This window comes from Pongo pygmaeus, chromosome 15, assembly GCF_028885625.2.
Source record: "Pongo pygmaeus isolate AG05252 chromosome 15, NHGRI_mPonPyg2-v2.0_pri, whole genome shotgun sequence".
Lineage (NCBI taxonomy): Eukaryota > Metazoa > Chordata > Mammalia > Primates > Hominidae > Pongo > Pongo pygmaeus.
The window spans coordinates 48807507-48834744 of record NC_072388.2 but is presented as its reverse complement, the minus strand read 5'-3'; the positions used below and the strand labels follow the sequence as shown (position 1 = coordinate 48834744).

General features: G+C 37.0%; 1 protein-coding gene across 4 annotated transcripts in view; it reads left to right on the top strand.

Annotated features, from left to right (window-relative positions):
• Positions 1-27238, top strand: part of SOS2 (SOS Ras/Rho guanine nucleotide exchange factor 2) — a 113734-nt gene that overhangs the window by 78172 nt on the left and 8324 nt on the right. For all 4 annotated transcript variants that reach the window (XM_054447619.2, XM_063651198.1, XM_063651199.1 and 1 more), the window contains 9 exons: positions 72-175; positions 3009-3231; positions 7641-7760; positions 7899-8061; positions 12842-12959; positions 14113-14285; positions 18665-18781; positions 22124-22385; positions 22877-22918. In XM_054447619.2, the coding sequence (XP_054303594.2) occupies positions 72-175; positions 3009-3231; positions 7641-7760; positions 7899-8061; positions 12842-12959; positions 14113-14285; positions 18665-18781; positions 22124-22385; positions 22877-22918 (1322 nt within the window). The remainder of the gene's footprint in view (positions 1-71; positions 176-3008; positions 3232-7640; positions 7761-7898; positions 8062-12841; positions 12960-14112; positions 14286-18664; positions 18782-22123; positions 22386-22876; positions 22919-27238) is intronic.

Below are 27238 nucleotides of genomic sequence, written 5' to 3'. Positions count from 1 at the left end.
GCATTAGAGAAGGAAGAAGTGTAATTGAACACTTAGGTTTTGCTAAAATGTGTTTCTTTCCATTTTATCAGGATCTTAAATGTATTTCGGCATTGGGTTGAACATCATTTTTATGACTTTGAAAGAGACTTGGAATTGCTTGAAAGACTAGAATCCTTCATTTCAAGTGTAAGAGGTATATTATATAAAGGTTTGGTTGAATCTTATATTGCACAGAGTTTATGTTCAAATTTGTGTGACTTTAAGAAACTAAAACTTTTTTTGTCTTTTTTTTTTTTGAAACAGAGCTTTGCTTTGTTGTCCAGGCTGGAGTGCAGTGGTGCCATCTCAGCTCACTGCAACCTCCGCCTCCCAGGTTCAAGTGATTCTCCTGCCTCAGCCTCCCAAGTAGCTGGGACTACAGGCACATGACATCACGCCTGGCTAATTTTCATATTTTTAGTAGAGATGGTATTTCACCATGTTGGCCAGGCTGGTCTCGAACTCCTGAGCTCAGATGATCCACCCGCCTCAGCTTCCCAAAGTGCTGGGATTACAGGCATGAGCCACCATGCCTGGCCAGCATTTTTCATTTTTAAAAAGCTGAAATAACATTTGGAATTTTTTTATAGACGGCAAGAAACTCATATATGTTTAGAATCATCTGAGGTCTCAGAACTTCGCCTTTTCAAGTTTTTGAGGAGAATATTTCTTTTAAAGAAGTCAAAAGTCCTCTTTAATAAATTTAAGCTGTTTATTTTTATCTCATTGCAAGGTTGCCATTTCTTCAACTGAATAAAAATATGTGTAATTTTATGTTTTCTTACTTTCTTTAATCTTATTCTTTTAATGATTAACAGCTTTCTTATAATATTTACATCTTCTGGAAATGTTTTTGGTATATTTCTGAAATCTGAAAGAGAGGAGTTTTCTATTTTAAGTTTCAGAATCATAGCCCAAGAAATGAAACCCTAGGCCATGAACATTTAAACAAATGTGTCATCAAATGTATATTATTTAGTCAAGAACATTTATATTTTATCTGACATTATAGGGCATTACAAATAGTATAACAAGTGTAACTTATTTCGTGTTCTACTTGTTCTTTAAGGGGAATATTATTTAAAGTTAAGAATGTTATTCCTTTATTTCTATTTTGAGATGTTTATGATACATTTTTATGTGTGTCTTAAAATTTTCATAATACTACATTTTCAAGTTGTATTCTAGGCCAGTGCAGTGGCTCACACCTAGAATATCCCAGCACTTTGGAAGGCAGAGGCGGGCTGATTGCTTGAGTCCAGATGTTTGAGAACAGTCTGGGCAAAATGGCAAAACCCAGTCTCTACAAAAAATATGAAAATTAGCCAAGCATGGTGGCATGTGCCTGTAGTCCCAGCTACTCATGAGGCTGAGGTGAAGCGATCATTTTTAAGCCCAGAGCTCGAGGCTGCAGTGACCCAAAATCGCGACACTGCGACACTGCACACGAGCCTGGGCAGAGTGAGACCCTGTCTCAAACAAAAAACAAAAATTTATATTCTAAATGAGAATACTGGATTAGACACAATCTAAGAAGCTTCTAAAATACACACACACATTAGAATAAATTAAGTAAATGGTTATGTTAATGTCCAAAGTTCTTTTCTATACTAGTTATACTTCAGAATAACCAAATAGTTCATGAGGAAAAGTTTATTTTTGTGGAAGTATTTCCACTACTAAGTGAAGAAGGAATGGTAGAATATCCCATTTCTCAGTTCCTAGTAAAATAACAAACCTAGGGAATTATCATGAGTGGATGGGTACTATCACAAAAAGGTAACTGGACATTATATGCCTCCTGTTAGAAGTATTCTTGGCAAGTATTTGTGTCATAAAATTAATCCTGAATCAGACCAAGTCACTATATCTCTGCCTTACAGAAAATATAGAGGACAGAAAAACATGGCAAATGACAATTTCTTCCACAAAGTGCAAGCAAAAATATGCAATAAAGCAGTAACCTGTAGATTAAAGGAGACTTGAGACACATTGACTCAATGCAATATGTGCAATCTTGTTCAGATCCATTTTCAAACTAAATATAAGAAAATATGGCCGGGCACAGTGGCTCATGCCTGTAATCCCAACACTTTGGGAGGCCAAGGCAAGCAGATCACTTGAGCCCAGGAGTTCAAGACCAGCTTGGGCAACATGGATAAACCCCATTTCTACTAAAAATACAAAAATTAGGCCGGGCGCGGTGGCTCACGCCTGTAATCCCAGCACTTTGAGAGGCCGAGGCAGGCAGATCACGAGGTCAGGAGTTCGAGACCAGCCTGGCCAACATGGTGAAACCCCGTCTGTACTAAAAATACAACAAAATTAGCCAAGCATGGTAGTGTGCGCCTATAATCCCAGCTACTCAGGAGGCTGAGGCAAGAGAATCGCTTGAACCCAGGAGGTGGAGGTTGCAGTGAGCCGAGATCACGCCATTATTCTCCAGCCTGGGTGACAAAGTGGGACTCCATCTCAAAAAAAGTACAAAAATTAGCCAGGCGTGGTAGTATGTGCATTCCCAGCTACTCGGGAGGCTGAGGTGGGAGGATCACTTGAGCCCGCAACATGGAAGTTGCAATAAGCTGAGATTGCGCCACTGCACTCCAACCTGGGCCGCAGAGCAAGACCCTGTCTCAAAAAAAAAAAAAAAAAAAAAAGGAAAATAATCAGAGAAATGTGAACAGTGACAAAATACTTGAAAATAACAGTGTATTAAGAAGTTGTCAGTTTTATGTGTGATAATGGTGTTGTGGTTATTACTTTAAAGAGTGTTTTAAAGATGCTTAAATATGAATGAAATACGATGTCTCGGATTTGTTTCAGAATAACCTAGGAAGTGACAGGATGGCATGAGTAGGGTTAGAGAAAATAAAAATTGTCCATGAGTTGGTAATTGTTGAGGCTGGGTGAAAGTTAAGGATTAAATGAAGATTTGCAGTCATGTCTGTCAAGTAAAAGACATTTTTCTTTATGTGTTCTTTTTCCAGGGAAAGCTATGAAAAAATGGGTAGAGTCAATCGCTAAAATCATCAGGAGGAAGAAGCAAGCTCAGGCAAACGGAATAAGCCATAATATTACCTTTGAAAGTCCACCTCCACCAATTGAATGGCATATCAGCAAACCAGGACAGTTTGAAACATTTGATCTCATGACACTTCATCCAATAGAAATTGCACGTCAGCTGACACTTTTGGAGTCTGATCTCTACAGGTAGACAATTAATGTTAATTTCTTGCTTTATTTTTAAGAATCTTGAACATTACCTATTTTCAAAACATTTTGCACATTATTCATTAGTGCTTAAAAATACCTCATCTACTCTTGGGCTTAGAAGAAAGGTCATAGCACGGTTTTTAACTAGTCTGCCCTGCAAGTAAAAGTCTTATGTCACTATTTAGGCCTAGAATGGGGACTAGCAATCCATCACAAGAGGAATGGCAGGAAGAAGATTTTCAAGTCCACCACCCCTCTCCAACTCCTGATACTTTCTCACCTTGGTTTAGTTTGAGGTCAGTCAGTCAAGTCAGTTAGTATGGATGCTAGGCCCTTAGCAGCTAAGTGAATAGAATATTGTGTGAGATGGGTTTTCTTTTCTCATTTACAACTCAGGCTGTTGCAAAGGGTACAGGCCTTGCATGTAACAGCTGTCTGTCAAAAAATGTCACTATCATTATCATTCCATCAAAAGCTTTTCTACACCAACCTCTCTGTTTTTCCCTCCTCCCAATCCTTCCCAGCCACTAATACCTGCAGTTCTACTCTCTACTTCCATGAGTTCATTTTTTTTTTTAGTTTTCATATATGAGTGGGAACATGTTATATTTTTCTTTCTGTGTCTGATTTATTTTGCTTAACATAAGGTCCTCCGGGCTCATCCATGTTGCCTTGAACGACAGGCTTTCATTCTTTTTTTATGGCCGAATAGTGTTCCATTGTGTATATATACCACATTTTCTTTAATCTGTTGATTCCATATCATAGCTATTGTGAGTAGTATAGAAGCCTCATTTTAAAATATAAATATGCTTGGCTGGGCATGATGGCTCATGCCTGCAATCCCAGCACTTAGGGGGCCAAGGTGGGCAGATCGCTTGAGACCAGGAGTCCAAGACCAGCCTGAGCAACATGGCAAACTCCGTCATACAAAAACTACAAAAAATAGCCAGGCATGGTGGCTCAGGCCTGTAGTGCCCCTGTAGTCCCAGTTACCCAGGAGGCTGAGGTAGGAAGGTCACTTAAGGTCAAGGCTGCAGTGAGCCAAGATTGTGCCACTGCACTCCAGCTTGAGTGACAGAGCGAGACCCTATCTCTAAAATAAAAATATTTTCACGCAGTTATCCTGATTAGCAGCCAGTTTTTAAATAAAGATTACACAGGGAAAAGCAAGAAGATATAAAATTTAGTGCTAATAGATAATATAGTAAGGTACCTTTACTATATTGTGTTTACTTTATGTTCTTTAGAATTTGCCTAGTTTGCACTGGCTATGCCATTCAGAACCAGACTTTTAGCACACCCACCAGAAGTTGTCAACATCTGACTCAAAATGTTATGTTATATTTTAAGTAATTTAGAGTTCAGGTAGCTTCGTTTATGTTGTGGGATTTGTGATAGGTAGAAATGAAGGGACTTGTTACTTGAGGTAAAAAAAGCAAATAGTACTGCATCATGTTTTTTCTCACAATGTAATTGTTTAACATGAATGGACATCAGAAAAAAAGCACGTCACTTCATGTGGACCTACTTTCAGGACATAGAAAAATACCTGATATTGACATCATTTGTAAACTAAATTTCTTTCTTTTTTTTTTTAATTTTTGAGATGGAGTCTTGCTCTGTCACCCAGGCTAGAGTGCAGTTGTGCAATCTCGGCTCACTGCAACCTCTGCCTCCCAAGTTGAAGTGATTCTCATGCCTCAACCTCCCGAGTAGCTGGGATTACAGGTGTGTGCCACCACGCCCGGCTTTTTTGTATTTTTAGTAGAGACGGGGTTTCACCATGTTGGCCACAGTGGCCACGAACTCCTGACCTCCAGTGATCCACCCACCTCAGCCTCCCAAAGTGCTGGGATTACAGGCAGGAGCCACTGCACCCAGCTTTGTAAACTAAATTTCTGCTGAAATAATAGAGCTACTTTAAGAAAACATTTCAGAAACTGTTAGCAAGTACTTATTTATACACAAATCTACTGATTAAAAATATTTTTTTAATGAATAACCAAGTCTGTAGGCCATTGATGGCAATGCCACCGGTCAATTAAAAAAAAAAAAATAGAGATAGGGTCTCACTATGTTGCCCAGGTTGGCCTTGAACTCCTGGCCTCAGGCAGTCCTCCTGCCTTTGCCTCCCAGGTGCTGGGATTACAGGTGTGAGCCACTGTACTTGGCCAATTTTTAAATTGTGTATTCTGACTCACTGTATACAATGTTTTAATCTGCTCTTTTGTCTGAATTTTAATTAAATACTCAGGCATTCAAAAAATATAGGAAATAATATAATGAATATTCATGAACAACAAAAACATTTTAGATAAAATTGAAATCCTTTGTATAATTCTCCCAAATCTTACTGCTCTCTTTCCCCTAAGAAATCACCACCACCCTGAATTTGATGTTTACTATTTCTCTTTATATTTTTATAATTTATATACATATACAGAGATTCATAAACAACATATAGCATTGTTGTGCACTTTTTTTTTTTAGAAACAGGGTCTCACTCTGTTGCCCAGGCTGGAGTGCAGTGGCACAATCATAGCTCACTGTAGCCTTGAACTCCTCGGCTCAAGCAATCCTCCTGCCTCAGCCTCTCAAGTAGCTAGAACTACAGGCACGCACCACCATACCTGGCTAATTTTTTTAAAAAAATTTCACAGAGATGAGGTCTTGCTATGTTGCCCAGGATGGTCTTGATCTTGGCCTCAAGTTGTCCTCCCACCTCAACCTCCCAAAATGCCAGGATTACAGGTGTGAGCTACAGTGCCCAACTGGTTTGTTGTTGTTGTTGTTTGTTTGTTTAAGATGGGGTCTCACTCTGTCACCCAGGCTGGGATGCAGTGGCATGATCATAGCTCACTGCAGCCCCAAACTCTAGGCTCAAGCAGTCTTCCCACCTCAGTCTCTCAGTAGCAGGAACTGCAGGGAGGAACTACTGTGCCTAGTTTTTTTGTTTTATTTTTTTGAGATAGGATCTCATTATGATTGCCCAGGATAGTCTCAAACCCTTTGCCTCAATCAATCCTTCCACCTCATCCTCCCAAGTAGTTGGGATTATAGGTGCATACCACTGCACCTCAGCTTGTTTTGCACATTTTTTAAACTGCATATACTTGTGTATCATTCTGCAACATGCTTTTTACTTAAATCATTTTTGGCATTTGTTCAAGTCAATGAATACAGTTCTAGTTAGCTTATTTTAGATGCTGTGTAGTGTTCCATTATATTTATACTCCACAATTTATCCAGTCTCTGGATGATAAGCCTCTATTCACTCTTGCAAATAATGCTTCACTGAACATTCTTGTAAACGTTTTCTTATAACTCTGTTTTTTGTTTGTTTTGAGACAGAGTCTCACTCTGTTGCCCAGGCTGGAGTGCAGTGGCATGATCTCGGCTCACTGCAACCCTCTGCTTCCTGGGTTCAAGCGATTCTCCTGCCTCAGCCTCCCAAGTAGCTGGGACTACAGGCATGCACTACTACGCCCGGCTAATTTCTTTGTATTTTTAGTAGAGACGGGGTTTCGCCTTGTTGGCCAGGCTGTTCTTAAACTCCTGACCTCAAGTGATCTGCCCGCCTCAGCCTCCCAAAGTGCTGGGATTATAGGCATGAGCTGCTGCACCTGGCTCTTATAAATTTGTGTAAGAGTTTATCTAGGATATATGCATACTTAAGAGTCGAATTGCTGAGTCATCCGGTGTGTATCTCTTCAGTACTATGAGATCTTGCCAAATTGTTTTACAAAATGGTTGTATCAATTTTTACTTTCTTATTGGTGTTCCTGTTTTATTATATTTTTATCCATTTGGAATTATCAGACTTTTTTTCTTTCTTTTCTTTTTTTTTTTTTTTTTTTTTTGAGACAGAGCTTTGCTGTTGTTGCCCAGGCTGGAGTGCAGTGGTGTGATCTCGGCTCACCACAACCTCCATCTCCCGGGTTCAAGCGGTTCTCCTCCCTCAGCCTCCCAAGTAGCTGGGATTACAGGCATATGCCACCACGCCCGGCTAATTTTGTATTTTAGTAGAGACGGGGTTTTTCCATGATGGTCAGGCTGGTCTCGAACTCCTGACCTCAGGTGATCCACCCGCCTCGGCCTCCCAAAGCGCTGGGATTACAGGCATGAGCCACCGCGCCTGGCCCTGAGTTATCAGACTTTTGTTCATCTAATGAGTAAAATGGGATTTCATTGTAGTTTTATGTTATTTTCCCTGAGTAAGGGATAAAGTGTGTTTTCACGTTTGTAGCTATTTGGGTCTGTTCCTCTCTGAATTACTTGTTCATATATGTGTTTATCTATCTTTTGGGTTAGTTGTCTTTTTCTTATTAAGTTTTAGAAGATCTTTAAGTGATACTAATCCTAATCCTTTATAGGTTAAGTTGCACTGATTTTTAATTCCATAGGAAAGTTCAACCGTCTGAACTTGTAGGGAGTGTGTGGACCAAAGAAGATAAAGAAATAAATTCTCCAAATTTATTAAAAATGATTCGCCATACCACAAATCTCACCCTCTGGTTTGAAAAGTAAGTTTTAATTTACTACTTCCTAATAGCCATAATATTAAGTCATATTTAATCTAAAATTCTGGCTACTCATAATTATCTTGTTTTCTAAGTGAGGTGAAGAAACTTTTCTAAGCCGTGAATTTTTGTTGTTGTTAGATGCATTGTGGAAGCAGAAAATTTTGAAGAACGGGTGGCAGTACTAAGTAGAATTATAGAAATTCTGCAAGTTTTTCAAGATTTGAATAATTTCAATGGCGTATTGGAGATAGTCAGTGCAGTAAATTCAGTGTCAGTATACAGACTAGACCATACCTTTGAGGTAAGTTTTAGGCTTAACTTTTTCATTTTTCTCGGGGATGATAAAATTAGCATAAAAGAAATTTCATCTATCATCTATCTTTTTTATTAAATTCTTTGTAAATTCATCCTTGCTTCTTAAACACAGTGATATAAATATATTAGAAAATATGTTGACATATTAGTTAATATATGAATATGATATATAATATGTGAATCCTAGGCTTATATTAGAAAATATATCAATATTCAATAAAGAGTATGAGACTTGCACTGCCATGTAATGTACTTACCTAAATGTAATGAAGTTCCAAGTGGATTTATTCAATAACACATTGATTGTCTCAAATGACAAAGGATTTTAAATATAAAAATACAAGTAATGTCTTAATCACCTTTAGATAGTCAACAATAGTATAACACAGGAAGAACTATTTCAAAAACTTAAATTTGGCCAGGTGTGGTGGCTCGTGCCTGTAATCCCAGCACTTTAGGAGGCTGAGGCGGGTGGATCACCTGAGCTCAGGAGTTCGAGACCAACCTGGACAACACGGCGAAACCCCATCTCTACCAAAAATACAAAAATTAGCTGGGCATGGTGACGCACGCCTGTTATCCCAGCTACTCGGGAGGCTGAGACAGGAGAATTGCTTGAACTCAGGAGACAGAATTTGCAGTGAGCTGAGATCACACCACTGCACTCCAGGCTGGGCGACAGAGTGAGACTCAGTCTCAAAAAATTAAAAAATGTATTTTTTTAATTATAAAATATGTGTTTAACATGTACTATTGAAAATTCCAGAGATATAGAAAATAGGAAGATATTTTGCATATATATTTTAATAACAAAATTGAGATTATATTGTACATAGATTTTTATGGCCTTTTTCTCATAGTTTTCTATTTTTTTATTAGCTTATCTTCAAAAACAAGATTTTAATGGCATCAAGATTTTCTTTCATGGATAAATCATAATTTATTCCAACAGTAGGTTGTGGGACAATTAAGTTATTTCTGATTTTTTTCTGTGATAATTTATCATGGAATATTTATATATAGAAGTCTTTTTAAGAGCTTGATTATTTCCCTAGAAATAATCTAGGGGTGGAAATCCTGGGTCTGAGTATTTATATACTTTAAGACTTTAAATACTTTTGCCAAGGTGTTTTGTAGCAGGATACGATAAATGCCCCTTGGTATTATGTATTATATTAAAAGCTTTTGGCCAGGTGTGGGGGCTCTCACCTGTAATCCCAACACTTTGGGAGGCAGAGACAGGAGGATCACTTGAGCCCAGGAGTTTGAGACCAGCCTGGGCAACATAGGGAGACCCCATCTCTACAAAAAAAAAAAAAAATTAGCCAGGCATGGTAGTGCATGCCTCTGTGGGGGGCAGAAATCGCACTGCATTTTTAAATTGTATCTTAAAAAATAACTAGTGAGGCTGGGCTCAGTGGCTCACCTGTAATCCTAGCACTTTGGGAGGCCGAGGCGGGTGGATCACCTGAGGTCAGGAGTTCGATACCAGCCTGGCTAACATGATGAAACCCCATCTCTACTAAAAATACAAAAATTAGCCAGGCATGGTGGTATGTGCTGGTTTGCAATCCCAGCTACTCAAGAGGCTGAGGCAGGGGTATCGTTTGAACCTGGCAGGTGGAGGTTGCAGTGAGCCGAGATTGCCCCACTGCACTCCAGCTGGGCAACAGAGTGAAACTCGTTCTCAAAATAAATAATAACTAGTAAGGTTGAATATTTATTGGGTACTTTATGATTTATATATTCATTTCCTCTCTCATTTTTGGGGGGAGAGTGTTTTCATTTTGTTGATTTTTTTTTTTTTTTTTTTCCTAAAGAGTCAAGCTTGCTCTGTCACCCAGGCTGGAGTGCCAGTGACATGATCATAGCCCACTGCAGCCTCGAACTCCTGGGTTCAAGGGATTGTCGTGTCCCAGCCTCTTGAGTAGCTGAGATTACAGGCATTAGTCAGCATGTCCAGCTGCATTTTATTCATTTATATGGATTTTTCATATATTAAAGATATTAAAACTCAGACTGTACATATTTTCTCATTTCTGTTTGTCTTTTATCTGCTTTTTAATTTAAAAAATGTATAATGCTTTGACATAAGGAAGTTTTATCATTTTTATTTAGTTGCACATATCAGTCTCTTCACTTATGATTTCTTCCTTTGCTTTTGTACCTGGAAAGACTTTTTTTAAGCAAAGGATAACAAGTTAGAAACTCAGCCATATAAATACTGCTTTTGGGAATGTGTGTTTTTACAATCTTTCTGGAAAGCAGTCTAACAATATATGTTAAAATTAAAAATATGCATACTCTTAGGACCCAGAATTGTAAAGAAATAAATGCACCAGAGTATAAAGTTATATGTACAAAGGTATAGTTACTGCAGCATTAGCTGTAGTAGCAGAAAACAGGAAACAACCTGAATGTCTATCAATAAGAGAATGATTAAATACATCCTCTTATACCTATATTGTAGAATATTGTTCAGCTATAGAACAAAGTGAGTGGGATCTATGTGTATTGTTGTGGAAGAACATTTGTGATACTTCAGCAGGGGAAAAGCTTCAGAATTACTATAACATTATTCCGTTTTAGTATCACAAAGCAGAGCAAACCCCAAACCTCTAAGTGGAATTGGATAAGTATTGAGAATAATGTGGGAGGGTACATACTCCTCTTTAAACATTATTTATTATTATTTTTTTAGTGGGTTGTTATTAGAGGGGAATAGAGGAAAAACTGCTTTATACATATATTTTTCTGTTTGGGTGTTTGCATTTTATTGATTTGTATGAACTTTATATGTTAAAGATACTAATACTTAGTCAAATATTATTAAATAGGCCGGGTGCAGTGGCTCATGCCTGTAATCCCAACACTTTAGGAGGCTGAGGTGGGTGGATCACATGAGGCCAGGAGTTTGAGACCAGCCTGGCCAACATGATGAAACCCCGTCTTTACTAAAAATATAAAAATTACCCAGGCGTGGTGGCGGGCGCCTGTAATCCCAGCTGCTTGGGAGTCTGAGGCAGGAGAATCACTTGAACCTGGGAAGCAGAGGTTCCAGTGAGCCGAGATCGCACCACTGCACTCCAGCCTGTGCGACAGAGCAAGATTCCATCTCAAAAAAAAAAAAAAAACAAATATTAATCTATTTAATAAATGTGTCATAAATTGAATTCCTATATATGTGGGCTCTTTGTTGGTCTCTCTGTTCTGTTCCTTTGATCTGTTTGATTACTCTTGTGGCAGTGCCACTTGTCTAAACTATCATAACTTTATAGTAGTCCTTGATAAAGAAGAGTAGGGCAAATCCTGGCCAATCTTACTCTTTTTCAGGAGGAACGTATTCTTGGTTCTTTGTTCTCCTATATAAATTTTAGAATCAATTTAAGCTCCATTTTTTTAAATTGGCATTTTGATAGGAGTTGCATTGGATCTCTAAATCCAATTACAGATTAGTGAAGAACTGACATTTTTATAGTAACAAGTCTTTTCAACTGTGAACATCGTTTGTCTCTTTATTTACTCAGTTAATAAAGTTTTGTGGGGTTTTTTTGTTTTGACAGAGATCGCATACCTCTTTTGCTAGATGTATATTAGAATTATTTTGTTTTCAGTGACCCTTAGAGACAGGGTCATGCTCTGTCACCCAGGCTGGAGTACAGTGGCATGATCATAGTTTACTGCAGCCTCCTATTCCCAGGCTCAAGCAATCTTCCTACCTTAGTCTCCTGAGTAGTGGGGACTATAGGCATGTGCCACCCTGCTCAGCTAATTTTTAAAATTTTATGTGGAGATTGGGCGTTGCTATGTTGCACAGACTGGTTTTGAACTTCTGGGCTCAAACGATTCTCCCACCCCAACATCTCAAAGTGCTGGGATTACAGGTGTGAGCCACTGCAGTTGACCACAATTTTTTTTAAATCATGATTTCTTTATTGATGATATCTAGAAATGCAGTTGATTTTTGTCTATTGGTTTTATATATAGCAACATTGCTGATTCTCTCATTAACATTCTATATGTAGATTTATCGGAGTTTCCTCATGGGCAGTCATATCCTCTGTGTGAATAGTGACATTTTTTTTTCTTTCCAATCTCTAGCTCTTTATTTCTTATTCTTGTCCATGCTAGCTAGGACTTCTGTATAGTATTGAATAAAAGCTATAATGTTATCCCCTTGGCTTTTTCCTTGATTTAGAGGAAATTGACTGAATGGTTCTCCATCAAGCATAATGTTTGCTCTGGGGTTTATGTGTGTGCGTATATTCTTTCTGAAGTAAAAATTAATTTTCAATAAGAAGATCTGGTAATGAAATATAAAAGAAATGCTAGTTTACTTCATTCACTAAATTTTTGTTCAAGTCTTCTTGTCTTCCGATAGTTGTCTTCTCCTTACCAAAACCCCAACCTTTAGCCCCAAAAGATCTTTCAGTGGAAAAATATTTGAACATTCAGGGGTTACAGTGTTCCTCTTCTACAGCTATGACTTGAAACCCCGGCTAGTCAAAATAACTCACAAGGCATGACGTAGAATTTTTTGTATTGCTTGATCTTCTAATTTATATGAGTAAATTATGGGTTTTATATTTATAGATAAAGAGAGGAGAAATCACTTCAGGTAAGTGTACAAAGGAGTACCACTCATCTCTTAATTTAAAAAATTGTTTTCCAGATAATTTGCAAAATTCTATAAAATTTAAAGATTTGCATTTATAAAATATGATTAAATTGTAAAAAATTTATACTCAATTTATATATACTTTAAGGCATTGCAGGAAAGAAAAAGGAAAATTTTGGATGAGGCTGTGGAATTAAGTCAAGATCACTTTAAAAAATACCTAGTAAAACTTAAGTCAATCAACCCACCTTGTGTGCCTTTTTTTGGTAAGTTACTAAATATGGATATATTTTTGAGGGTGAGCGTGTGATAGCCAAAAGAGAGCAGTCTTCAGAGGCACGTTATCTTTATTTTATATCTGAGCTCATCTACTTTTATTAGCTCTCTGTATTAATAAATAATAAAACTCTCTATTGTCTATAAAATGAAGACTATAATATCTCATAGGGTTGTTATATAAGGTTTAAAAATATTTTGTCTGTACTACCTAATAAGTCTAGCACATAGGATGCACTCATGAAATGGTAACTTATTTTTATCATAACTATCTGTGTCACATCTACAGTGTTTGCTTTCTCTTTAATTTATTAAAAGCTTCTGTGTGATTTTTAAATTTAGAATTAAAATATTGTTGTGTATGATTGAAATTGAATGATTTACATCGAGTTTTGTCAACTTCAACAGTTTTGGTATTTTGGGCCAGAGAATTCTTTGTTGTGATGGGCTGTCGTGTGCGTGGTAGGATCTGTAGCAGCATCCTGGCCTCTATTCATTACACTCCAATAGCATCCCGGAGTTGTGGTAACCAAAAATGTCTCTGGACTTCCTAAATATCCCCTGGGGGACTAAATTGTCCCCAGCTGAGAACCACCAATTTAAATGAATCAGCAATTATGCATGAAAAAGGGACTAAAAACTTTTTATTGTTCATGAATGAGAAGTAATTATTTTTCATCTAAATTACAGTCTCTGAAAAAACAGAATTAGTTTATAAGCCTATAGACTTATTAACCAAAATTGGCTTAAAATTAATTTATTGATTAATAATCACCTAAGATACTTGGCATTAAATATTTATAATCAAATATTAAAACATTTAGTTAGAATAGATTTAACACAGTTTGCACTTGGTGAAATTAGAGTTTAGAAAAGCTTAATTTGCCATTTCTTAGATTAGCAACCTTTATTTTTGTAGAAGCCAGTAGCTTTTATTTTCTTTTTATTTTAAATTCTTTTCTCTTTAAAAAATGCTTAATGGAGAGTTAATAATTGTTTATCAGAGACTTAACATTTTAGTAGTAGAGTTGCTGAATAGTATAGGATGTCTTTCAACTTACTAGATCAGTTGTTTTCCCAAATAATTGATTAAATAACAAAATTTAAAATAACTTTTCTTTAAATTCTTTTTTTTTTCACTAGGAATATATTTAACAAATATTCTGAAGACCGAAGAAGGGAATAATGATTTTTTAAAAAAGAAAGGGAAAGATTTAATCAATTTCAGTAAGAGGAGGAAAGTAGCTGAAATTACTGGAGAAATTCAGCAGTATCAGAATCAGCCTTACTGTTTACGGATAGAACCAGATATGAGGGTAAATATTTTCTTTGCATATCTTTAAAAGAGAACGTGTTAATGGGTACCAAAAAAAAAAATAGAATGAGTAAGACATACTATTGGATCGCACAACAGGGTGACTACAGTCAATAATAACTTAATTGCAGATTTAAAAGTAACTATAAGAGGCCAGGCACTGTGGCTCACGCCTGTAATCCCAGCACTTTGGGAGGCCGAGGCGGGCGGATCGCTTGAGATCAGGAGTTGGAGAGCAGCCTGGCCAACATGGCGAAACCCCGTCTCTACTAAAAAATATAAAAAAAAATTAGCTGGGCATGGTGCTGGGTGCCTGCAGTCCCAGCTACTCAAGAGTCTGAGGTGGGAGAATCACTTGAGCCTGGGAGGGGTAGGTTGCAGTGAGCTGAGATAGCGCCACTGCACTCCAGCCTGGGTGACAGAGTAAGACTCTGTCTCAAAATAATAATAGTAGTAATAACTATAAGAGTATCAGCTGGGCATGGTGGCTCACGCCTGTAATCACAGCACTTTGGGAGGCTGAGGCGGGAGGACCACTTGAGGTCAAGAGTTTGAGACCAGCCTGACCAACATGGTGAAACCCCTTCTCTACTAAAAATACAAAAAATTAGCTGGGCGTGGTGGCGGGTGCCTGTAATCCCAGCTACTTGGGAGACTGAGGCAGGAGAATCATGTGAACCCAGGAGGTGGAGGCTGCAGTGAGCCGAGATCATGCCACTGCCCTCCAGCCTGGGTGACAGAGGGAGACTCCGTCTCAAAAAATAAAATAAAAAATAATAAGCATAAGAGTATAATTGGATTATTCATAATACAAAAGATAAATGCTTGAGGGAATGGATACCCCACTTTCCATGATGGGATTATTGTACATTACATGCCTGTATCAAAACATCTCTTATACCCTAAAATATATACACCTACTATGTTCCCATGAAAATTAAAAATTTTAAAAATTAAAAAAAAATTTTAGATCTTGTGTGACCTTTAAGAAATATCATAATTATTTGTCTTGCTATGCAAATAATAGAAAAAAATTAATCAGTAGATAGCAGGTTAAACATTAGACATTCTACACTATCTGCAGTTGTTAATATTGTTACTAAGTACTTTCTTTTGAAAGTATTGCTTCTTTGTGTAGTTGGTTCAAGCTACACCATAAAAAGTGAATGACAAAGTAGAATGATGTCCATGCAGTAAAAAGAAAATTCATTGCTAGATTTGATAGCCATTTTAGATAATTTTACATGGAGCAAAATAATGTTATATAATTCATAAGAACAATGTGTTTAAATAGGAAAAGGGTCAGGAAAGTGGTATATGTATGCCTGGCAGAAGATGATTTTACTAACATCCTGTCAGTTGATGTTCTATTTTGAGCAATAGTGTGTAATGTTGATACTATAGTACTATAAAATGTGAAATAACCTTCTAAATTAAACTATGATATTATGTTTATGTTAAATGAATGTTATTATATTATACTTACTTGAACTTGGAACACATTATAACTATCAACCAGAATAAGTTTACGTGTCATATTAAAAATTGTGCTAAACCCTTTTTAGACATAATCTGCATGCAGATTGGGCATATTGAGTGAAAATATCCACCATTACTTCCATCCTACTAAATTATGAGATAGTAACTTCTTTGTTCTCGTTTCAAAACAAAGTACCCTAAAGTCCTAAGAAAAAGACCACCTAAAGCATACCATTTATAAAAATGATAGGTCGGGCACAGTGGCTAATGCCTGTAAATCCAGCACTTTGAGAGGCTGAGGTGGGTGGATCACCTGAGGTCAGGAGTTCAAGACCAGCCTGGCCAACATGGTGAAACTCTGTCTCCACTAAAAATACAAAAATTCGCTGGGTGTGGTGGCACGTGCTTGAAATCCCAGCTACTCCGGAGGCTGAGGTGGGAGGATCGCTTGGACCCAGGAGGCAAATGTTGCAGAGAACTGAGATAGTGCCACTGCACTCTAGCCTAGGTGGCAGAGCGAGACTGCATCTCAAAAAAAAAAAAAAAAAAAAAAAAAAGATACTTGCTCTTAAAAAAAAAAAAAAGGTGGTAACCTACTGATGGTGACCTATTTCATCCCCTCTCACCATTGAACCCGCCCTCTGTGATGTGGGGCTTCAGAGGCCTAAGGAAATACGGTCCCCACAGGAATAATGTTACACTTTAATTCGGTATACTTGAAATAGTACTTTTAGTATTCATATCTCAGAAACATACCTGCTAATTGGTGTTTGTGGTGTGGTCTAGGGTTCCTACCACCATTTAAAGCATTTTTGGGAGGAAACGTCTTCTATATGATTGAGTCAAACAAAATAAATTTAAAATGTAGACAAAGTAGCTATTCACTTTTCAAATCATACTTAAATAAATAGTATTTAAAAATAGAGCAAAGGATGAGAAAATCAGGAATACTGCTGTTATAGCTTTCTGAAAGTCTTTAATTACTATTGGCTAATATTTAATTTAGCTAGCCTGAATATAAGAACACATTGTTTCAGTATTGTTAAAGGATTAATATAATTTTCTTGAAATTGGCAGAATGCCTTAAAAATGGGAAGAATTTTATACTAGAAATTTTAAAGCTCATTTTGCCTACTGCTAAAGCTAAAACCCAGTACCATTTTTATATACGCTTCTAAACCACTTCAAAATTAAATAAAGCTAAATCCAGTAATTTGCTGCTAAGGAATTTTTCTAAGGAAATCATAAAAAATGTACAGAAAAATTTATATACAGGAGTTAATAAAAATAATTATTATAATAGCAAAAAATTAGAAAGTACCTATGTGGATAACTAGCTATATGGAGATTGTTACATTCTGAAATATCCATCTGATGAAATACTATAGAGTTAAAATTTGTATTTTGTAAAATAAGCAAACTGGCTGGGTGCGGTGGCTCATACCTGTAATCCCAGCCCTTTGGAAGGCTGAGTGAGACTCCATCTCAAAAAAAAAAAAAAAAGCAAACCACATGGAAAAAAGTTAATTGAATATAAACTTCAGAAAGATTAAAATTGATATCCCAGTTTTTCAGGAAAATATATATAAATTATATATTGATAATTATGTATAAATACATATATACATGCATATATTTACATGCACAGTAAAATCATTGGAAGACAGTCTAATATTTAAATGTGAACAATGATATTTCTGGTTTGTAAGATTACTGTTTCTTTTTTTTTTTCTCTTTTTTTGGCAGTGCTAAATCACCTAAATTTTCTACGTTAAAACTTAAATTTAAGCTTAAAATATTTTTTGATAAAGACAAAAATTTTAAACATTTTATTTATTAGGCTTTTTTTAAGAGGAGAGGTCTCACCATATTGCCCTGGCTGGTCTCAAATTCCTGGGCTTAAGCAGTCCCCCGGCCTCAGCCTCTCAAACTGCTAGGATTACAGGTGTGAGCCATCATGGCTTGGCTCAGATAAAAACATTTTTTATACTAGAAGTTAGCACAGATAGGTTTAAGTTTATAATCATTCGTTCTTTCTTTCTTTTTTTTTTTTTTTGAGACAGAGTCTCGCTCTTGTTGCCCAGGCTGGAGTGCAATGGCGTGATCTTGGCTCACCTCAACCTCCGCCTCCCAGGTTCAAGTGATTCTCCTGTCTCAGCCTCCTGAGTAGCTGGGATTACAGGCATGTGCCACCACGCCCAGCTAATTTTGTATTTTTAGTAGAGATGGGGTTGGTCAGGCTGGTCTCAAACTCCCGACCTCAGGTGATCCACCTACCTCAGCCTCCCAAAGTGGTGGGATTACAGGCATGAGCCACCATGCCCGGCCTATAGTCATTCTTGACATTACTTTTAAAGTAATTTAAATTTAAAGTAATTTAAATGACTACTTTTAAAGTAAAAGAAATTTCCAGAGTAATTATAAATGATCAAGAATGATCTATAAATTGGATTAACAGACCTTAATCTAATTTATCTCCACTTTTTTTCTGATTATCAAAACTTCATTGTAGATTATAACCATAGCTTTGTTCTAAACACTTTTGGTAGCTTACTGGTGATGATCGTTTGTTACAATGAGTAGGAGTAAAGTTTCCTAAGGAATAAGTAGTGCTACTACTGAGCCATTAAAATGATAATAAATGAAAACTCATATTCTTAATAGAACTTTAAGACTAGAATATAACTTCCACAGAAATTATATAATCTTATTCAGAAGTAAAGAGATTGGAATAAGCAACACTTGTGAACTTTTCAGATATTGTGATCTCTTAATGTGTTAATTTTTTAGCATTAAATAATGAAGTAATTTTCAGCAAAAAATTTTAATGAGATCTTATTTTAATAAGATCTAAAATATATACTTATTATATATGCACTTGTGATATTTGTTTAATTCCAGAGATTCTTTGAAAACCTTAACCCCATGGGAAGTGCATCTGAAAAAGAGTTTACAGATTATTTGTTCAACAAGTCACTAGAAATTGAACCTCGAAACTGCAAACAGCCACCTCGATTTGTAAGTCTTTTATAATTTCGGGAACAAGTGTTCTGTTTTTTAAAATATTATTTTCAATGTTTAACAACCTGTTATCTTAAAAATGTAATCGAATGGCTGTTCCTAGGTATTTTGTTTGCAGTAATGTACTATTTCTAAAATTACATATACTGTGGGGGGAAATGTCAGCCTTTTGATAAAATCTGGTTTATGCCTTATCTTACTACTACTTATTTATGTGTCTACTTTTGATCCCTCCTAGAATAATTCAAAAAGGTGTGAGAAAGTGAGAACTTAATAGGTAGCTGAATGGAACAAAAAAAAAAAATGAAAAGACCTGGGAAGGAGTAAGCAAATGTATTTTGGTTCTTGTGACTTGATATGACTTCTGCCATTAGGGTTCCATGGTCCATAGTTGCCTCTGGAACCCATCTCTGTCACTAGAATTTGATGCTACAGTTTCCAGTTACTGCAGGAGTTTGCAGTGGCAACAGAAGTAGTAGAAGATGAATTCTAAGTAGCTAAAAGTGAAGCAAGATATAGAAGGAAGTAAAAACACAAACCAACTTTAGGTGAGGCAGGAAGTCAGGTAGTTTCATGCTATCTCATCTTCACAATTGTGTGATACATGAGGGGACTTCAAAAAGTTCATAGAGGCCGGGCATGGTGGCTCACGCCTGTAATCCCAGCACATTGGGAGACCAAGGCAGGCAGATTGCTTCAGCTCAAGAGTTTGAGACCAGGCTGGGCAACATGGCAAAACCCTGTCTCTACCAAAAATACAAAAAAGTTAGCCAGGCATGGTGGTGCACGCCTGTGGGGTGGAGGTTGCAGTAAGCCAAGATCACTCCACTTCACTCCAACGTGGGTGACAGAGCAAGACCCCGTCTCAAAAAAAAAAAAAAAGAAAAAGAAAAAGAAAGAAAAGAAAGTTCATGGAAAAATGGAATGAAAAGATAAATTTTTTTGATGGAATTAAAAGATAAACATAAAAACATTAATTTTATTTCCCAACATAAGCTTCCTCAAGTTCAGGACACTTTTGTAAGCGCTAACACCAACCATTTTGTCCATCCCTAAAAAACTAAAGATCCTGGGAATTTAACCATGTCATTGCAGTCTCTTTTACATTATTAACTGAAGAAAAATGGTTGCCCTTTAATTTTTTTTTTTATAATTAGGAAACAAAAAAAAGTCAGAAGGAGCCAAGTCAAGACTGTAAGTGGATGCCTAATGATCTGCCATCAAAACTCTCAAAGAATTGCCTTGGTTTAATGAGAGGGATGAGCAGGAGCATTGTTGTGGTGGAGAAGGTCTCCTTGGTGAAGCTTTCCTGGTTGTTTTTCTGCAAAAGCTTTGGCTAACTTTCTCAAAACAGTCCCATAGTAAGCAGATGTTATTGTTCTTTGACCCTCTACAAACTCAACAAGAAAAATGCCTTGAGCGTCCTAAAAAACTGTTGTCTGACCTTTGTTTTTGTTTTTGTTTTGTTTTTTTGAGACAGAGTCTCGCTCTGTCACCCAGGCTGGAGTACAGTGGTGCAATCTCAACTCACTGTAACCTCCACCTCCCAAGTTCAAGCAATTCTACTGCCTCAGCCTTCCAAGTAACTGGGATAACAGGAGTGTGCCACCATGCCCGGCTAATTTTTGTATTTTTAGTAGAGATGAGGTTTCACCATGTTGGCCAGGCATGTCTTGAACTCCTGACCTCAAGTGATCCACCTGCCTTGACCTCCCAAAGTGATGGGATTACAGGTGTGAGCCACCATGCCCAGCATTTTTATTTTTTTAATGGCAATAGAGTCTTGCTATATTGCCCAGGCTGGTCTCAAACCCCTGGCCTTAAATGATCCTCCTGCCTCAGCCTCCCAAGGTGCTAGGATTACAGACATGAGCCACTGTGCTTGGCCAACCTTTGCTCTTGACTGATTTGGTTTTGCTTTGACTGGACCACACTCCCACCTCTTGGTAGCCATTGCTTTGATTGTGCTTTGTCTTCAGGATGATACTGGGAAGCCGTGTTTCATTTCCTATTAACTGTTTTTCAAAGAAATGCTTCAGGGTCTTGATCCCGCTTATTTAACATTTCATTGAAAGTTTTGCTCTTGTCTGCAGCTGATCTGGGTGCAATAGTTTTGCCATCTGTCTAGTGGAAAGTTTGCTCAACTTTAATTTTTCAGTCAGAATTGTGTAAGCTGAACCAGTTGAGATATCTGTGGTGTTGGCTATTGTTTCTGCTGTTAATCATCAGTCCTCTTCAATTAGGGCAGGAATGAGATTAATTTTTTCCTCAGAAATTGATGTTGATGGTCTGCTGCCATTGGCTTTATCTTCCATATCATCTGATCCCTTGTTAAAATTAGTTATCAATTTGTAAACAGCTGATTTCTTTGGGGCATTGTCCCCATAAACTTTTCATAAAGTATTAGTGATTTCACCATTCTTCTACCCAAGCATCATCATGAATTTGATGTTTGTTCTTGCTTCAATTTTAGCAGAATTCGTGTTCCTCTGATAGGGACTCTTTACAAACTGATGTGTTATCCTTCTTAGTATCTCAAACTAGATATGTTTGAGTATCTCAAACTGTTCAGACATGTTATAATAAGTTAGTATGAGTTTGTTTTGATGGAAAAAAATGAAAGTCTTGCATAGTTATTTCATAATAGACATTTGCCATGTACTTTTTGAAAACCCCTCATAGATCTTATTCTCATTTTACAAAGGAAAATAGTGAGATTCTAAGGGGTTAAATAAGTTTTTCAAGGCTGCATAGCTAGATATTGGCACAGTTGAAATCTTAACTGAAGTTTTCTGATCTGAGTTCTGTGTTTTTTATTCGATTACTCCTGCAAGAACTTGAAAAATGGGACAGAGGTGAGGGTGGGAGACAATGGTAGGAATTTTCTCCAAAAATTTTTAAAGCACCAGTGTAGAGGTTGATCATTTAGTATAGGAAGGGGAAAAAATGATCTTTTTTTTTTCTGAAGCATATAGCATAATATGTTTCGTAAGTTATGTTCCCAGTAAATGTTTGTAAAATTTATATAGTTATTTTCAAAGAGAAGTTTAGGTTCATATGTTTTAGGAGTAAAATGTGATTTTCACATAAAATTTCAAGAATTTTATTTCTGCAGTGCTGAAAAGAGACTTACTTACATTCTAATTCATTTTAAAATTAAGTCAGTCAAATCCAGAAGATTCTACTAGAATGATACAGGCTGTCATTGCAGACTGAAGGACTGCACGCTTAAGAACTGTATGCTTAAGAACTAGTAAGACTAATAAGGTAGCTCTAAGTCACAGAAACAAAATACTGTCTGTGCAAATTTGTGACATTAATTATGTTTGCTTTTCTCAGCCTAGGAAATCAACTTTCTCCTTAAAATCTCCTGGAATACGGCCTAACACCGGCCGACATGGCTCTACCTCAGGTACTTTACGAGGTCACCCAACACCATTAGAAAGAGAACCATGTAAAATAAGCTTTAGTCGGATTGCTGAAACTGAGCTGGAATCAACAGTGTCAGCACCAACCTCTCCAAATACACCATCTACTCCACCAGTATCTGCTTCTTCAGACCTTAGTGTATTTTTAGATGTGGATCTCAACAGCTCCTGTGGTAAGTATTTGATGTAAACCACTTGGTAAAAAAGGAATCCTGTGTCTCAGATAATTCTTATCATTTTAATTAGGGAACTATAGAATCCTTTGCAAACTATATTAGTGTGAAAAGTGACACCTAAATGTGAAAACAATGATTAATACAAGAAGTAGAGCATAATTTGTGCATTGTTGTTGCATATTATCTTCTAATGTACTCATTCAACAAAGATTTGTTTAGTAGCTTTTGGGTCCCACTACCAGTCTAAAGGGAGCAATAGATGATGAATAAGAAATAGATAAGTACTGTGATAGAGGGGGAACCACTTAATGCTAAGAAGGAAAACCATTCTAGGTACAGAAGGTTCTGGGTTAATTTTTTAAAAAACTAACATGGCAAAAGATGATAAAATTCTGCACTGTGTATTATGTATTATTTATGGAAACATTTAAAAAATAATACTGTACATGTTACCTTCCTTTTCAAATTAATTTTTCTTATTCCAATAGGCAGCAATAGCGTCTTTGCTCCAGTGCTTTTGCCACATTCAAGTAAGTAAGATTTAAGTTGATTCTAATGAAATGACTGTAAAGATAATAATCTGGTTGATTATATTTGAGTATTTTGGGTTTTGGCAATATTAAAGAATAAGAAAAGTTATAAATAAATTTAATTATTTGCTTACAACTGTGTACTACTTAAGCTTCAGTATAGTTTATTTTCATCATTTTTTATGATCTGTTCTAAGGGCTGTATGGCCTTGAAGAAATCACTTACCTTCCCCACACTTGGTAAGGATCAAATGAAATAACTGTATAGAACACCTAGCCGGGCACGGTGGCTCACGCCTGTAATCCCAGCACTTTGGGAGGCCAAGGCAGGTGGATCACGAGGTCAGGAGTTCAAGACCAGCCTGGCCAACATAGTGAAACCCTGTCTCTACTAAAAAATTACAAAAATTAGCTGGATATGGTGGTGCACGCCTGTAGTCCCAGCTACTCAGGAGGCTGAGGCAGGAGAATCGCTTGAACTCGGGAGGCACAGGTTGTGGTGAGCTGAGATCAGGCCACTGCACTCCAGCCTGGGCAACGGAGTGAGATTCCATCTCAAAAAAAAACAAACAAACAAACAAACAAAAACACCTAAAATATTGCTTGGCATAGAATGAATAGTAATTTCATGTCAGTTGTCTTTCTTCCTTACCCTTTTCAAATCAATTTCCCATGGCAATAATATACTAAATGTTTATCAGGTTCCCAGGATATCCTCAATCACTTATTTTTTTTACATCATCTTATTTAATTAAAGCAGTATTTTAAGTAAAGTACTATTCTATCATTCCTAATTATTTCATAATTTATAACTTTTAATGCTGTTAACTTTCTCTCTCTGGTCATTTGTTTAAAACAAAATAACTCAAAAATGAACACAGCACCTTTGGGTATAATTCTCCCAATCTGGAGAACATCTGCTTCGAGCATAGTAAAATATATAGTAGCAAGGTTCCCTATCTTATGAGAAAAATAAGCTTAGTCTTTTAAATGTTTAATTTTCTATTTAATTTTAGGTTAAAAAATTTTTATCTGGCCAGGCACAGTGGCTCATACCTGTAATCCTAGCACTTTGGGAGGCTGAGGCAGGAGGATCACTTGAGGTCAGGGCAACATAGCAGTTCAAGACTAGCCTGGGCAACATAGCAAGACCCTGTCCTCCCTACCAAAAAAAAATTTATCAAAGTGACATATTAATAGTATTTAAAAGGGAAATAGTGCTAAAACACTTAAAATGAAATTAACAGTGGTTCTCTACCTCAAGTCTCCCCACTCCTTTTCTTGTTCTCCAAGTACACTTCCACGTTTCTAAATGATGTTTTTATAGTCTCTCTTGAGTCATTAATTTTAGACAATGTTTACTGATCTCCTCTCATGGTGGATGAGAATTTCATGTCTACCCTGCCTATACTTACCACATTTGGGGCAAATATTATTCACTGCTATGCTTCCTTTCTTGTATAGCTCTGTTTCCTGGAGTTAATAATTGCCTCATTAATGTTTAGGTTTGTTTGTATGTTTGTTTAGCACCTTTTCATGCCCTTTCATAGCAGTTTTCCATAAAGTCAGGCCAATCAGGGAACCTAGCAGGGTTTTCCTTTTTCTTTTCTTTTCCTTTCCCTTTACCTTCTTTCTTTCCTGGAATCTTCCTTCCTGGTGCCTTTTTGTCCCCCTGTTCCAGTTTGGACTGGTTGATATTCAGGTATTGACCCTGCTGTCAACCTAGAACTTTCTTTCATTGTCATCCTAGAAATTCCCTTTGCCTCCCTCCTGTGTTGGATCCTTGTTTTTGGATTCCTCATCTTCTTTCTTGATATGCTCCCTGATTTTAATAGGAGTAGCTCCTTTAGTTTCTACGTGAGAAAAGATAATACATAAGACCTAAACTTTTTAAGTTCTTGTATATGTGGAAACCTGTTATACCTTTTTTTGTTTGTTTTATTTTGTGGAAGCCTATTATACATTTAATTGTTAATAGTTTAGCTGGAAATAGAATGTAAAAAATAATTTGACTCAGAATCTTGAAGTCATTTTTCTCCACGGTCTTCTACCTTTCATAATTCCTGCTGAAAAGTCTAATACCATTTATTTACTTACTCAGTACATAATTTTTAAATGCCTGATATGTGCAGGCACTATTTCAGGTGTGAGAGTGATAGCAGTGAATGAAATAGACAAATATCTTTCTCTCAATGATCCTACAGTTTCAATCTTTTTTTAAACTTGAGCATACTTAACAGTAGCAGAGGACCCAGTGTCATACAGAGGGACCCCAATATACAGAGCCTTAAATGAAATAGAAGTTTATTCTTCACAATAGTCAGAGCAAGTAGGCAACTCTGCTCCACTGGGTTTTCCAGCTAAGCAGGGCAATTCAGAATTCTCAAGATGTGACTTCTATCTCTGTCTTGAGTACCTGCTGTAGTTATTAACATTTTTTGGCTAGCAGGAAGATGGAGGGCAAGCAGCTTTGTTATAAAAACACGATCTGGGCCGGGCGCGGTGGCTCACGCCTGTAATCCCAGCACTTTGGGAGGCCGAGGCAGACAGATCACCTGAGGTCAGGAGTTCGAGACCAGCCTGACCAACATGGTGAAACCCCATCTCTACTAAAAATACAAAAATTAGCTGGGCATAGTGGCGTGCGCCTGTAGTCCCAGCTATTCGGAAGGCTGAGACAGGAGAATTGCTTGAACCCAGGAGGTGGAGGTTGCAGTGATCCAAGATTGTGTCATTGCACTCTAGCCTGGGGCGACAGAGTCAGACTCCGTCTCAAAAAAAAATAAAAAAAAAAATAAAGGAGACCTTCTTAGCTACAAAGGAAGCTAAGAAACGTCTCTAACTAGGTAGCCATTTGCCTTACCAAAATTCGTGGGATCCTATTACTAAAACGAAAAAGGGAAAGGTATACTGGGAAGCAGCAGGCTCTGCCACAATATGTTGAAGAAACTTTTAAGGCATTCTCTTTATTCTTAATAATCTACAGCTTCATAATGAACTGCTTTGATGTGGGTATTTTTTTTTTCATTTTGCCATCTACTTAATTAGCCCTTTAATTAGAGATTCGAGTGTTTGATTTCCAGAAAATGCTTCCTATTGCTTTGGTAATAATTTTTCCCCCAGCATGTTCTCTGACTCCTTTTGTGGAGCTCCTTTTTCTTATTCTCATACATCCTAGATTGATCCTCGAATTTTCTTGTCTTTTATCACCTCTTGTCCATCTCTTTGTCTTCTTGTTCTGTTTCCTGGAAGATTTCCTCACTTTATCTTTGAGCTCTTCTATTTATTTTCTTCATCTGTCATAATTTTGAATTTCTAAGAATCTTCTCAGTTCCCTCTGATTGTGCCTTTTTTTAATAGCCTTTTTGAATAGCATCCTATTCTAATTTCATGGATGCACTGTCTTCCCTTATCTCTCTTAGGATAATAATTATAGTAATTTTAAATTTTATTTTTAATTGACAGATAATTGTATATGTTTATGGGGTACTATCTGATGTTTTCATACATGTATACATTGTAGAATGATCAAACCAGCTAAGTCGCATATCCAGTGGCTGGGCAGGGTTGGACCGGGAAAGGGGAGACTGTGGTCAATGGATGCAAAGTTTCAGTGACTATAGTTAATAATAATGTGTATCTCTGGATAGATAGAAGACTTTAAATGTTCTCACCACAAAGAAATGATGAATATTTGAGATGATGGATAATTATAGTATTTTTGAAAAAAAAAATTTGTTTTGTTTCTGGTGTTGTCTCTTTTGTGACCTCCTTTCTTGTATTAGTTGTAGTCTCTTGTCTTTCCTATTGGAGGCTTTCCTTTCTTGTCCAGTAGTATTTCTGTTCATATTTTAGAATGAGGGGGAAACTGATGGGAAGTGCTATATCTATATCCATGGGCACTTATTGACTTGTGGGTTTCACTGTAGAGTGATGGAATGATAATTTTTTACTTAGGAAATCCCCAAATGTTAGAATCTATAGGCATTTTCTCTAAGAATATTTAGTTTCTCTAAAGAAGGATCTTTGAATCTTCTGCCTGGGGCAGTCTCGCCATGTAGTATGGATATCTGTGTTTTCAGCTCAGACTAGTATCCCAAGTCTGGGGTTTAGATTCTCCAGAGAATAAAACTGCCAGTCTCCTACAGAGGTGGGAATGAGATCATTGCCTGGCCTCACTAAGTAGGGAAGAGGAGAATGGGGTTCTAACTCTCCCTTATCCAGACTTAACCAAGTCTTCTGTTTTCATGTCCATGCCTTCCTTTGTACCAAATGCCTTTAGCTCCTGAATCCTTATTTGGTTCTGTGGGGCAGATTTGC